Source organism: Leuciscus leuciscus (genome assembly GCF_965113295.1).
Source record: "Leuciscus leuciscus genome assembly, chromosome: 2".
NCBI lineage: Eukaryota > Metazoa > Chordata > Actinopteri > Cypriniformes > Leuciscidae > Leuciscus > Leuciscus leuciscus.
Window position 1 is genome coordinate 60,450,946 of NC_138726.1, and position 12,265 is coordinate 60,463,210.

Below are 12,265 nucleotides of genomic sequence, written 5' to 3' on the forward strand. Positions count from 1 at the left end.
GTAATATTTTCAGTATTACATTAGCCCACAACTATTATCCAATATTAGAAATGTTCAGATGAAGAACAGTTGCCAGATTGGTTTGTTTTACAGCCTAATTGTTTAAAATCCACGCAAAATTATATAATTAACACCCAAATAAATCTATAATTAACAATACAAATTAATTTATAACTACAACATTATTGTGGCTCATCACAATATGAAATGATAAATAATTTGTGTGTTCTTTCAGAGGCTATTTAAGGCTACTACAGTGAACAGTGCAACTGTAAAATTATTTTCCATTTCTGTCCTTTGCCTTAAAATAAAAAACAATTCCACTTTCCCAAGCCTTTTTTTATCACACATAGATCAACCCAAAACCAACCAAATGGCTGGGAAACTATCCAATCTGGCAACATGAAGAATACTGGTGTAAAATATAAGGTGTTTGATTCTGAATTGCTGAATTGCAGGTCCTTCAATTTTGCCTGCTCTTTATTCTAATCCCCCACCACACATACACACACAGAAACACACACAATAAAGGCACTTTTAAGAGCCACGTCTGTCTTGTGTTTTTCTGTCAAGTATTACTGTAAGTCATGATGGCAATGGCAGAAACTGCAGAGTACCTCTGGCCTTATCTGAAACTGGCCATTGATTGCATACAGTTGAAGAGGAATGTTTCTTGCATTGTACTCTTGCATTGCATTGATGTTTCTAATAATTCAGTGGATTTAACTAATGTCTGATAACTGCTTTTGTTCATTTCAGGTGAGTAAACTTGAAGCTGTATGATACAAGCCAATTTTATTTATTGGCAAGCCAGATAAAAGGGCTTCGAATAAATGGATTGCAGAAATAATAACCCATCTGCACCCCACTCCTGTCACTAAAATTATTTTGGAGAAGATGCGGAGGGCCTATGAATTTATCTTGACAAAATGTAAGTAATGTTTTGATTTAGAAATTATGAATGTTTAAAATGTATATTTCTTTGTTAATATGTAAAGATTTTAAATGAAAGTAAACTTGTATTATAGCAACCTCCACAGCACAGCAACCGGAGAGTCAAATGGTGCAGCAGGCGGAGAGTCAAGCGGCGGCGGAGAGTCAAACCAAGGAGTCTGAGACTGTATTTGTTCTTAACCTTGTTCCTCTGTCTTCCCCACTCTCTCCAACCTCTCTCTTCTACTTCTTCTACTTGTACAACTATTCTTCCTTCACTTTCTTCCAAACTTCCACTGCCATGCTCTAAGTCTTTGCAACAAATGAAAAGGACAAACACCTCTGCCTCTTCACACTATTCTCCCTCTGTCTCTCTTCCATCTCCGTCTGCCTCTTACATTTCCACGTCTTTGTGTCAGGAAGGGCCACGTGTGAAGAACAGAAGAAAAGGTAACCTTTTGCATGGTACATCTTACCCCACACTGGTAATAAATTTGCTCCCAGTCAGAGTTGACTTCATGTAAATTTGATTCATTGGGCTAACCGGGTCATTGGTAGCCAGTTCACAGTATTTAGTTATTTAGCTGTGGCCAATGTCCAAGGCCTGTGGTTAATGTCAGTCCCTGACTTAAGGTCCTTCCACACTGAGTCTGAAATTTTCGTATGCGTTTTTCCGTATTCGTCAATCGGTGGCTCTGAATTGTCAAAACACCATTCCAAATTCTTGCTACTGATCCGAAAAACGCAGAAAATCGAACCCGATCCTATTTTTTTATGACGGCAGTGTGTAAACGTGATTGACAAAACATATTTATTCGTCGATTTCAGAGTCAGTGTGCAAGGACCATTAAGCTAAGAGGACTTTGGGAAAGCCAATCCTGTACATTTTGCTTTCAAAAACAGGGACAAATTTACTTTGACATGAATGAAAAGGACTGCATATTACCTCACATGTGAAATTATAAATTTGAACTGATTTACAGTAGCTACAAAGCATGGCATCATGGCTTAATAAACTTTCCGTGTCTTTTCATCATTTCAGGTTGCCGAAAATGTAGTAGGCAGAAGGTTTTCCTCTTTGATCGAATAACTGGGGAACGGATAAATGAGGTAAAATGTGTTCTGTTAGGCTGCTTTCTTGTCTAAATTACTGATTCTGACCTTTCAAAGATAATAAAACAATATGTTATGCCCTAATCAGTGATTGCTAAAACAGTTCAAATAATTATTATTCGTGTTTTTGTGTGTAGGGGAAAGCCGAGTTGAAAGTCCACTGGTTGCCATGCACTGTGTGGTAAGTCATATTTTATTTATTATTTAATTCTCAGTACTCAAGCAAATAGCGATGAGGTGGAGGCATTTGGAAGAGCTAGATCTGGCAGGTAGGCCCTTGTAACCTTTAGGACATGCATTCCGATGATGAAAAATTATGGAATAGTCTTCCGAGCATTCCAAAATCAGACACACTCTCTCAGTCCAGACTAAAGACAAATATCTGGACTGTCTTTAGTCTGGACTGAGAGAGTGTGTCTGAATTTGGAATGCTCGGAAGACTATTCCATAATTTTAAAGACAAATGGGCGAATGATCTACCTCCTTGTCTTTATTTAGAATATTCTGTTTGTAAGATCCTGGAATTTTGTGATTAACACAATGGATTGTAGGTAATGAGGAGCTGAACCATTCAGTACTTGCTGAGTAATTAATAGAACTCTAAAATTAGCTGACAGACAGCCAATGTATGGACAATAAAATGGTCCTGATGTGATCTGGTTTTACTGTTTCTAGTAAGTTCTCTAGTGGCTAGCTCTAGCTCTGAAATATCTTATTTATTGAGCCTGCAGGACATCCACTTGGTAATGCAGTACAAAAGTAGCAGTGTTTCATGCACACATAAATTAATCTTTCAGCATCTGAAACACTTATGTGTCATAATTTAGTTGTTTCCTGTTGTACATGTGTTGGAAATGTGATTTTCCTCTTCCCACTAATGACAACTTCATCCCTCAGTTTATCAGAAACATTTTGAAATCCGTAAATTGAGATACATGGCTTTCAATGTACAGGAACTGTGTGGAACATTGTGTAACTAGAGCTGCCAGACAATTGTAGTTTAGTAAAAAGTACAATAGTTTCCTGTGAGATGCAATGTTGTATAAAAATGTGTAAAATGAAAAAACACCGTAAATTGAGTGAATGTACTCAGTTGCATTCCACCACTGGGCTTAACCAGGGTTAATGCTACTTTAACAAACATAAATACATTTCAATGAACTCTCTAAATTTAACCCAACAGGTTTTTTTTTCTTTTTTTTTTCTTTTTTTTTTTCTCTGTGTTCTAATGAATTTTTTTGCACTTATGATATTTTACAGTGGCAAAACCTGGGATGACACATGGGAGCCTGCCAGTGAATTCCTGCATGTTATGCCTAATTCCCCACATCCCAACCAGCTTTCAGCATGACAGCCTAGTCACCTGGACTCAAGCACCCTTAATTTCTTTTCTTTTTTTTTGTGAGTTTTTTCTTTTCTTTTCTTTTTCTTTTTCTCTTGCTTTTGTTCATTAAAGTTTTTTGCACAATACCCAGTCTCTTTTTGTGTTTATTTTCTTAATGGTGTGTAAAAAAAAAAAAACTTTTGCATTTTCAATAACTGCACAACAGCCAGGAAGTGTGCCATGGAGATCATAAGGGAGAAAATTAGTGCTGTTTGGCATAATGGCATTCCCAAAGGCATTATTTGTACTTAAAAAAAAAAAAAATATATAGTTTAGGTAAGTCTACTTGAACTATTTGTTTGGTATGCCAGCCATGAATACATACCACAGAATACTCCTAAAGATATTAAAATGTTGTAATCCTACAATTTCCGATATTAATTCCTTTAACATTTATAATTGTAATTACCTATTTATATTTGCCTTTTTACAAAATAATGTAAAATTAATCATGTAAATATATATATTGTTTTTATTTTGGGGGGCAAAGTGTTCTTCAAAGGGAAGAAAATAATGTATTTTCTGGTGGCAGCCTTGCATCTCCTGGGTTTTTTTTTTTTTTTTTAAGAAAAGAAAAATTAAAGTCTTTAAATAGTTTGGCATATCAATACATTTTGGGAAATTAGTACAAAGTGTGAGCGCAATCATCTTTAAATGTTACAGACGCATTTTATTTGATTAAGAGATTAACTTACATCTGTTTAAAACAAATACTGCATGCTAGAATAACTATCAAGAGTAATTTTCTTTCTGTAAGATCCCTGTAGGGTTACATAACATAGGTTACATAGCCTATCTTCAGTCAGAACTGGGAAGAGTCTGTTTTTTTATTTTATTTTTTTTATTGCAGAACTTATACATAAATGATCATGGAAATAAAGCGTTGTTGTATATCTTTCAATGAAAAATAACAACAAAATAAATAAATATCCTGGATTTGCGTACATCAAAAGTCGGAAGAGCCTGTAAATACCATATATGGACAAGTGTGACGAGGCTTTGACGTTTCCATGGCCCCAGAAGGACAAGCTGTGGTTGGACTAACGTTTAGGTCAGAATAAAAAGCGCTCCATATCGCAAACTATGTTTTGCTTGCGTTATGTTGTCAGTAATACTGTCAGTTAACAATAAGGTATTGCTATATTGAAAGAAATTACACGTTTACCGAGATCCTAACCCTAACCCTATAGTGTAACTACACACTTCAATGAACTACAATTTACAGCGCCCGTCCCATGGACACAATGATAGAGGCTTATGGGTAATGTAGTTTAAAAACGTTTAGTAATGGAATTAAATAAATACAATCTTTAATGAACAAAGGGACATCCAAATATGTTCATTATACATACCTCTTTGACATATTTGAGAGCCAGACTGAAATTTGGTATTTTACTGTGAGCACTTTTTAAAATGCTTTTTTAACACCTTTCCATGTATGCCAGACATCTCTGTCCAACATTATGTATTAAACATAGCATAAATAATTGTCCTACCAATTTTCACTTTTATACACTTATCAGACTTTGCATTTGCAGACTTTGTAGAATGTGCAGTTTTTTGCTCTTCCAGGGGTGCTACGGGACCCCTGGGGGAGGAAGGGCAGTAAAACCTACACATATGTACTCTCTTCATCATGGACAACAAACTGTATTGAGTCACATTTATATCTGAACATTATTTTGCTTTCCCGCCTTTTCTATATTTACATCATGCTTGTGTTAGGTTTTGATTATATTGCAAGACTCTGAACTCGGAATACAAAAATACAGTAATATTTTACAAATGTTGTAAAATAGACCTTTTCTGAATTGCTAAAACACTAAACCTCCCAAATTATCAATAGCCTAATCGAATTTGTCGAGTAAATCACTCTTTCTGTAAAACATTAAACAAGTTCAGGTAGTTAAAACACTGTTTGCAAATCTCATGCACTCTTTTGGCAAAACTCTAAACACATTCTCACTCACTAAAACACATTTCGCACTGACACATTTATGTTTCAAAACACTAAACACGGGCAGGCAAAAGTTAAACAACTATAACACAGTGTCATCGTTAACACACAACTACTCAAAATTGTTCACTTATTTCTAATGATGAGACCAAACCAACTGTACATCATACAAGTCAGTTAAGAGTGCCAAAACTGACTCAAAATGTTACACTGAATGTTACCAACAATGGATGGAAACAATATAAGAGGGAGAGGAGGAAGAGTATGTGAAATAGGTGGTGAACAAAGAGGAAGAGGAGGAGGATGAGAAAGAGCAAGGTGTGAAGAATGTTGTCAAGGCTGGATCTGCTTTAGGGATTTTCCCTTTTCCTGAGATGACATTGTTATGTGGAAGAAGTCATCAGGCCGGACCAACATGAAGACATGATGCTGAAGCAGAATAAAATCTCTCTCACTGACCTTGATTCCTCTAGTTGCACAACTCTCCTGAGTGACTGTCACGCTTTTCATTTAGAGTTTTTTACTGTAACCTTTTTGTCTTTTGCAGTTGGGTCACTGTATTTTCACAGTATAAAAAGTGCTGAATATACAGACCTTCAATACTATACAATATTCAGTACAATACTATACTTGCAGTGCAGTGCAGTATACAATTTATTCACCTTACTACTGTAAGTTGTCATTACTATACTTTTTTTACGCAATTGCAAAATTTGTTTACTTAGTTACGATATACTTTTATTTCAGTAACTGCGTGTTTCGGATTCTGCTCTTCGTTTTTCTCTGTAGTGTCTAACGGTTGATCTGTAGTGTTTATAATATTGACTGATGTGTGTATGATCTGAAAGCATTGTTTGATTTGAGCACAGATAAAATGGTTTTGAGGCAATTGTTTGATTTTGCCATAAGAGTCAGATGTTCTCTGAATGTGGTTTTGTGTTTAAGGTTTTGAGAATGTGAGTTTCAAGAAATGTGTTTTAGCAATCCAGAAAACTGTAACATTATACTGTTAATCAGGTCACAGCTGATAAATCTACACAATTGAGTGGTGAAATGTTCTGAGTACCACAGAATCACATCAGTTGACTATGAAACCTGTACTAGATTACACAGAAAGCACATTGAATATTATGTTGGGGAGAAAATTATTCCTCATCATTATGGTGTTCTTCCTTATAATCTGCTTCTTCCATGTCTCTTAACAGGTTTCAATTGTTATACAGCACCCTACAGTTCAACTAATGAAAGTTACTGTACCACACAGTGCATGCATGCATGCACACATTTCTATGTATGTGAAAGAAGAGGTAACACTTTGGTTATATTTATGGTGATAAAAAGCAGATTTTATTACATGCTTTATATTCATAGTTAAGGTCATTGTCCAGAAGTATGAAAGGTGTTACTGTCTTGTAGATTACAGTCCATCATCAGATATTTCGTAGTCACTGTCGTACTCATCAGCTGAAGCACTGTACAAGAAGTTGATGTCCTCTGCTCCAGACAAAACTTGCAGGTAACAGTCTCTTGCTTGCACCTTCATTTCTCTGATTTGATGCCACTTTCTGAGGATGATGCTCTGCAGACCTTTCAAACCTTCTTCACTTAGGCCACATTGTGAATCTTAAAAGAGGAACACAAGAATATAAGACCAGCATTAGAAACTTTATAAACAGTCATCATTGTTGTGTATATTTATTAGGGCTGCCCCCTAATAGTAATCTTTGGTCGGGGCAACCCTATGTTTATGTAATTTATTACAAATACATACTTTTCATTGTCTCACTGGAAAACAAGCAGGACAGCTCTCTGAGGGTATCGGAACGAGTTGAAAGATTTCCAATGGTGGTCCATCTCTGCAACAAGAATCTTCTGCTCCTCCTCAAGTCTCCTTACTGACATGATGATGTCAAACGCCTTTCTCTTTGTCCTTAGATCGACAGAGTCTGGAATGCATTTATGATAAATAAATAAATAATTTGTATTAAACATCAACCTTCAAAGAATCTCTGAAATAGTATGGGGTTACAGAATGACATTTGAAGCATTGTGGGTTATGTGTCATTATGTATCAGATTTGTCAGAAGCAGTCAACAAACAGTAACAATTACAATTATTTGTGACTAAATGTATTACAAGTAATCATTTCCTCACCGTCAGCCCAATCCTTTACATCATTCTTCCAATTGGCTCGCTGTCACTGTCAATTGCGCTTTCATGGACTCTAGGTTTTGTAACTGGCTTTGCAGAGCTTTTGTGGTCTACAATAACAAACAGTGGTAAGAAACAAAAAAACAAATGCTCAATGCACAGCTTCATACACTGCTAACATGCAGTACTGAACATCTAAAATTAATTCTACTGATGTCATTACCTTTTGATATCGGCAGGTCAGTGAGATAGCCAAATTGTTGAACTTTTGCTGATTCCAGCGCATGGCCATGAGAGTCAGCAAGTCTGTGCATCCTGAAAAACAAAGAAAATATGATGTTACCATATTCCTCCTACGTATTATGTAAGGATGTAACTAGTGCAGTATGTGGTAATCTTACCTGCTTTTGACATATGCTTACTGGTTACTGCAATCCTAGATAGGAAGGCATTGCACTGTTCCACCTCCTCCCCTAGTGTTAAACCAGCACCGTCCTGATATGCCCCACTCCATTTTACCTGGTTAAGAATAAAAAAATAAAAATAAACAGATGTTTGCAGATGTTCAGTTTAGATAATACGATTCTATCACATAGCAACACTTCCTTACCTCGTATTTAAAATCATGGGCTTTGGCATGAAATACCGAAAGGAATGGCTTCATGTTAAGAAGGTGCTGGAGCTCTGGAGCAGGACTCCGTGCCGACACACCACAAGCTCCAATCCCTCCTCGTCTACCTTGCTGGCAGATCTTTATGAGGTATCTCTGGCTGCTGACCACTCCCCTCCACAAACACTTCTTCCACTGAACTACAATATGGAAAATTGTTGATGAAAATAAGACTCTCCTAAACAAACTCTTCAGAAAGAGGTTATTATAGTGCTGTAGTCTAATTATCATCTAGAATTTTACATGTTTGGTTGTGTTGTGAATGTGGTCTACAAATCTTTTTACGTCTTCATCCTTGGCTATGAAGACGCCTTCAAAGATGGCCTGTTCCTCAGATCTAAAAAAACAAAAAAACAACAATTGATGATTGACAACAATTTATAACTTAAAATCTGAGATTTCTTAGTTCACATTAAAGAGCTATGTTTTCTTATTAATACAAACACTGTGATACACAGTTTGGAGTAGCTAGCAGCATTCTTGAAACGGTAATGCTTGCGGTTTCCATCAACTGAAACTGCAAGCATATCTAGGGTGCATGCAGGACAGTTGAAGGGCTCTTCCTTGCATATGTTGTCCACCTCAAATCTCACAGCCTCCCACTCAAAAAAACTTTTCAGAAAACTGTCTGCTGAGATCTTGCTTATCAACCAACAACTCAAAGATATCAACAACACTGCAGGATAGATAAATTCAATACTCACACGACCAAAGCGGACCGTTGGCTGATTCAGTATTCTTAAAAATGCTTGGCAGGACAGTCCTGGTGCCGCCATCTTCATTTCTTCAAATGAAAAAAAGACATCTGTGGCATAAACTGTGGCAAATTGAAGGGTTGCAGGCCAGTAGTCACTTCTGTTTAGGGCATCGACTCCAGCAGTCCAAGTGGATTGGCATGCCTCACAAATTAACTCAGGCATGGTTCGATCATGTCATCCTGGAAATATCAAAAACACATCCACTGTAATGTAAACCAGGGTTTGGGTTCTTTGTACTATTTATATATTACTTTGTATACTTCATATATTTTTAGTTTTATATCTATGTCAAACTTGTAGGGAGTCGCGTATGGATATATATTTATTTTAAAGATGCTTCTCAAACAGGACAAAATAAAGTTCTTCACATTCTTACCATTCATTGTGACCACAGCAACAATCTTTCCTGGACTAACCCTCAATAACTCTGGTGAACAACCACAGATTTTGTCAGGCATCTCCACAGGTACAAGCCGGACTGAAAAAGAGCATACAGTACACTTGAATTATGTTAAGGGGGTAAGGCTAAAAATAATTTTTGAAGCTGCCGAAGAGGGACCTAAAGAAAAAAAAAAAAAAAAAACAGAATTGAACATTTTACACCAGTATTCTCTTCATCTGTGTTGCCAGAATGGGCTAAATTGTATGTGATATTCCTTTTCAATAAACAAGAAGTGAATATTGTTAATTACATTTTAGATAGAAATTAGACAAAAATTGTCAATAAATGTAAGTTTTGCTCTATTTCAAAAAAAAAAAAAAAAAAAAATCCAAACAAAGCCACATCAGAACTTCTAATATATATATATATATATATATATATATATATATATATATATATAAATAAATCAGTCAATAAGTTATGACAGCATTACTTGTTACATTAATTATACACATTAATTGTTTTATTTCATATTGAAAAATTGTGATGGGCCACAATTTAGTAGTTATGAATTAATTTGTATTGTTAATTATAGATTTATTTGGGTGTTAATTATATAATTTTGCGTGGATTTTAAACAATTAGGCTGTAAAACAAACCAATCTGGCAACTGTTCTTCATCTGAACATTTCTAATATTGGATAATAGTTGTGGGCTAATGTAATACTGAAAATATTACATTCCCCTACGATACATGATGATTATATGCGACAAAAATGAACTTGAATTCAATTAGCTAACTTTGCTAGCCTGCACATTTGGTGCAGCAAGCTATATTTTTATAATGCCTTCTATTATTTACCGTCATACGAAATTGCCACCTTACACATCTAAAGGTTATAAACACAACTTCTTGTCCTGATTCAACAGTTTTTAGATGTGTAAATTTAAGAATAGTATCAATCTCTATTAATTAACTCTTCTACTTACCAAGTGGGAAATCGCAATGGACCCTGGGATCGCCCCATACAGTGACGTCAGCGTTATTCATTTAGAGGATTTAATCAATAAAAAATAAAATAAAAAATAAAATATTAATTGAACACAATCGTAGCATATTATATATATTTATTAACATCAACAAACCTCCGATAAAAATACGTTACCCAGCATGCTCTAGTTAAAGCAGTGTACCTATGTACCAGTTCCTATGACAAGAAAACGCTTAAACTGCTTACTTGCACGCCGTGGAGCGTTGTTAAACTCACCTTTGAATGCAGTTTTACCTGCAGTTGAGCGTTGTTTTGGTTAAACTCACCTCTGAATGCCGTTTTACCTGCAGTTGAGCGTTGTTAAACTCACCGCTGAAGGCGGTTGCACACCATGGGCGTTGTTAAACTCACCGCTGAATGCGGTTGCCGAACGCGCTAAACCTTTGCGCAGAGAGGGCACTTTGATATCAGATTGCGAGGGTTTTTAAACATCAAAAACCAGTTGGAGGGCCAGATATCATCTGGGGGCCGCCATTTGACTAGCCCTGGCATAGATCATTTATTGTAGTCTATTCCTTTTTATTTGTATTTATTGTAGCCTCGACCCATACACAGCAGACGGGTTGCGGTGTTACCCAAGACGTCAAATTTCAACGCCGCAGGCTCCGGTTCAGAGTTCTATAGAAGTCAAACAGACTACCCTGCACGTTGAAAAATGACGCCAAAGGTATACCCAGTGCGTTAAAAAGTGACGCCAAGGGGTCCTGGCCAAGCGTCCATATTCAACGAGTCCAACTGCGTCCTGTAAAACGCCCGTGGGTTGAATTGATGGTTGAAAGCCATGAGCGTCTCTCACACACGATAAAGGGTGCGTGTTGAATTCGGCCAATATACTCCTGCGGGCAATTAAGGGATGATGGAACCTATATTGTCGTGTTTTTAGTTAGGATACCTAGCACACATTCACGTTTAAATTGAGTAGGCTACCACAGGCTTATTTAAAACTTAACGAAATTGTAGCCTACGCATGCTACTGTTGCTGAAAGCGTCTGATATCACGCACTTGGATTGGCTAGCAAAGTCCAACTGCGTCCTGTAAAACGCGGGTGGGTTGCATTGGAGGTGGTTAAGCCGCAAGCGTCTCTCACAGACGATAAGGGTGTTGAAAATGGCGAATATCTCCTCTCAAAAGATAAATAATGGAAAACAATGACCTCCTATATTAGGTGTAGGCAATCCTAATCATAGAGCAAACATAAGTCGTTGCTGAAAACGTCTTTAGTCTGTGCAGTCGGTCAATGTTGAGGTGAATTGACGACTGGCGAAGCCCTGAGCGTGTAATTACATCGCGGATGGTTTTACATTGAAGTTGGTTGAAAGCCATGTGCGTGTCATCTATACGCAAAAGGGTGCTATATGCGTGGGCAGAAAACGCCGAAGGACGTGACAAAACGGCCTTATATGACGCCCTGAGATGAGAACGGGTTGGACACTGATAAAAGTCCAAACCTTCAGTTTCCTCCCTCTCTTCTTCTCTCATCGATCGCTCTGACCTCCTCCTCTCCTCCCCAGCAACGCTTCTCCAGGAACCTCTGGAAAGGCTCTCCGGCCTTCTCCTCGGACGAACACATGTTCGAGTCGTAGCTGCCGTTCTTCTGCAACTAAGATATCTTTGCCTCTTCCCTCCCGGAAGACGAATCTGAACTTTCTCGGTAACGTTACATTCACTGAGCCTTTTTAAACTTCCCGCGACACCGGAAGACGCAGCAGAAACAGGACACCGTCCGCGCTTTCCTGCCTCTCAGCATCACCTGAACAGAAGACAAACTCGCAAGTATATCTGATAAAAGCTGTTCCAGGTGTCTCGTGAACCTAGGTTTCTGTATGTAATAATTACTAGCTTTTCCCTTCTCTCTATTTCTTTC

The 12,265-nt window shown here is 37.2% G+C and overlaps 2 protein-coding genes across 4 annotated transcripts; one reads left to right on the plus strand and one right to left on the minus strand.

Moving 5' to 3' along the window:
* The first annotated feature begins 351 nt into the window (after window positions 1-351).
* LOC309492528 (uncharacterized protein) lies at window positions 352-3,516 on the plus strand. The gene is made up of 5 exons (XM_082161550.1): window positions 352-931; window positions 1,029-1,383; window positions 1,976-2,043; window positions 2,184-2,227; window positions 3,307-3,516. The coding sequence occupies exons 2-5, from the start codon at window positions 1,257-1,259 to the stop codon at window positions 3,395-3,397; spliced, it is 330 nt and encodes a 109-aa protein (XP_082017676.1). The 5' UTR covers window positions 352-931; window positions 1,029-1,256; the 3' UTR covers window positions 3,398-3,516.
* A 3,175-nt stretch (window positions 3,517-6,691) lies between these two features.
* LOC309492508 (uncharacterized protein) lies at window positions 6,692-10,716 on the minus strand. 3 transcript variants are annotated; one of them, XM_082161528.1, is made up of 9 exons: window positions 10,339-10,716; window positions 9,343-9,444; window positions 8,913-9,145; window positions 8,149-8,545; window positions 7,940-8,057; window positions 7,762-7,853; window positions 7,542-7,648; window positions 7,159-7,333; window positions 6,692-7,010 (listed from the first exon to the last, which is right to left on the minus strand). In XM_082161528.1, the coding sequence occupies exons 4-7, from the start codon at window positions 8,437-8,439 to the stop codon at window positions 7,562-7,564; spliced, it is 588 nt and encodes a 195-aa protein (XP_082017654.1). In that variant the 5' UTR covers window positions 8,440-8,545; window positions 8,913-9,145; window positions 9,343-9,444; window positions 10,339-10,716; the 3' UTR covers window positions 6,692-7,010; window positions 7,159-7,333; window positions 7,542-7,561. The 3 variants fall into 3 exon arrangements, with proteins under 3 accessions (XP_082017654.1, XP_082017656.1, XP_082017655.1); XM_082161530.1 differs by lacking the exon at window positions 10,339-10,716 and having other exon boundaries at window positions 8,149-8,348; window positions 8,494-8,545; window positions 9,343-9,716; XM_082161529.1 differs by lacking the exon at window positions 10,339-10,716 and having other exon boundaries at window positions 8,149-8,348; window positions 8,452-8,545; window positions 9,343-9,716.
* Window positions 10,717-12,265: the final 1,549 nt, after the last annotated feature.

Bases quoted from the DNA above. Each gene is read 5' to 3' on its own strand.
- LOC309492508 (XM_082161528.1), bottom strand. From the start codon at position 8,439: ATGATAATTAGACTACAGCACTATAATAACCTCTTTCTGAAGAGTTTG. The intron at 7,854-7,939 runs GTAAGATTACCA...TTTGTTTTTCAG, and splicing joins TAAGCATATGTCAAAAGCAG to GATGCACAGACTTGCTGACT. The intron at 7,649-7,761 runs GTAATGACATCA...TTGTTATTGTAG, and splicing joins TGACCTGCCGATATCAAAAG to ACCACAAAAGCTCTGCAAAG.
- LOC309492528 (XM_082161550.1), top strand. From the start codon at position 1,257: ATGAAAAGGACAAACACCTCTGCCTCTTCACACTATTCTCCCTCTGTC. The intron at 1,384-1,975 runs GTAACCTTTTGC...TCATCATTTCAG, and splicing joins TGTGAAGAACAGAAGAAAAG to GTTGCCGAAAATGTAGTAGG. The intron at 2,044-2,183 runs GTAAAATGTGTT...TTTTGTGTGTAG, and splicing joins CTGGGGAACGGATAAATGAG to GGGAAAGCCGAGTTGAAAGT.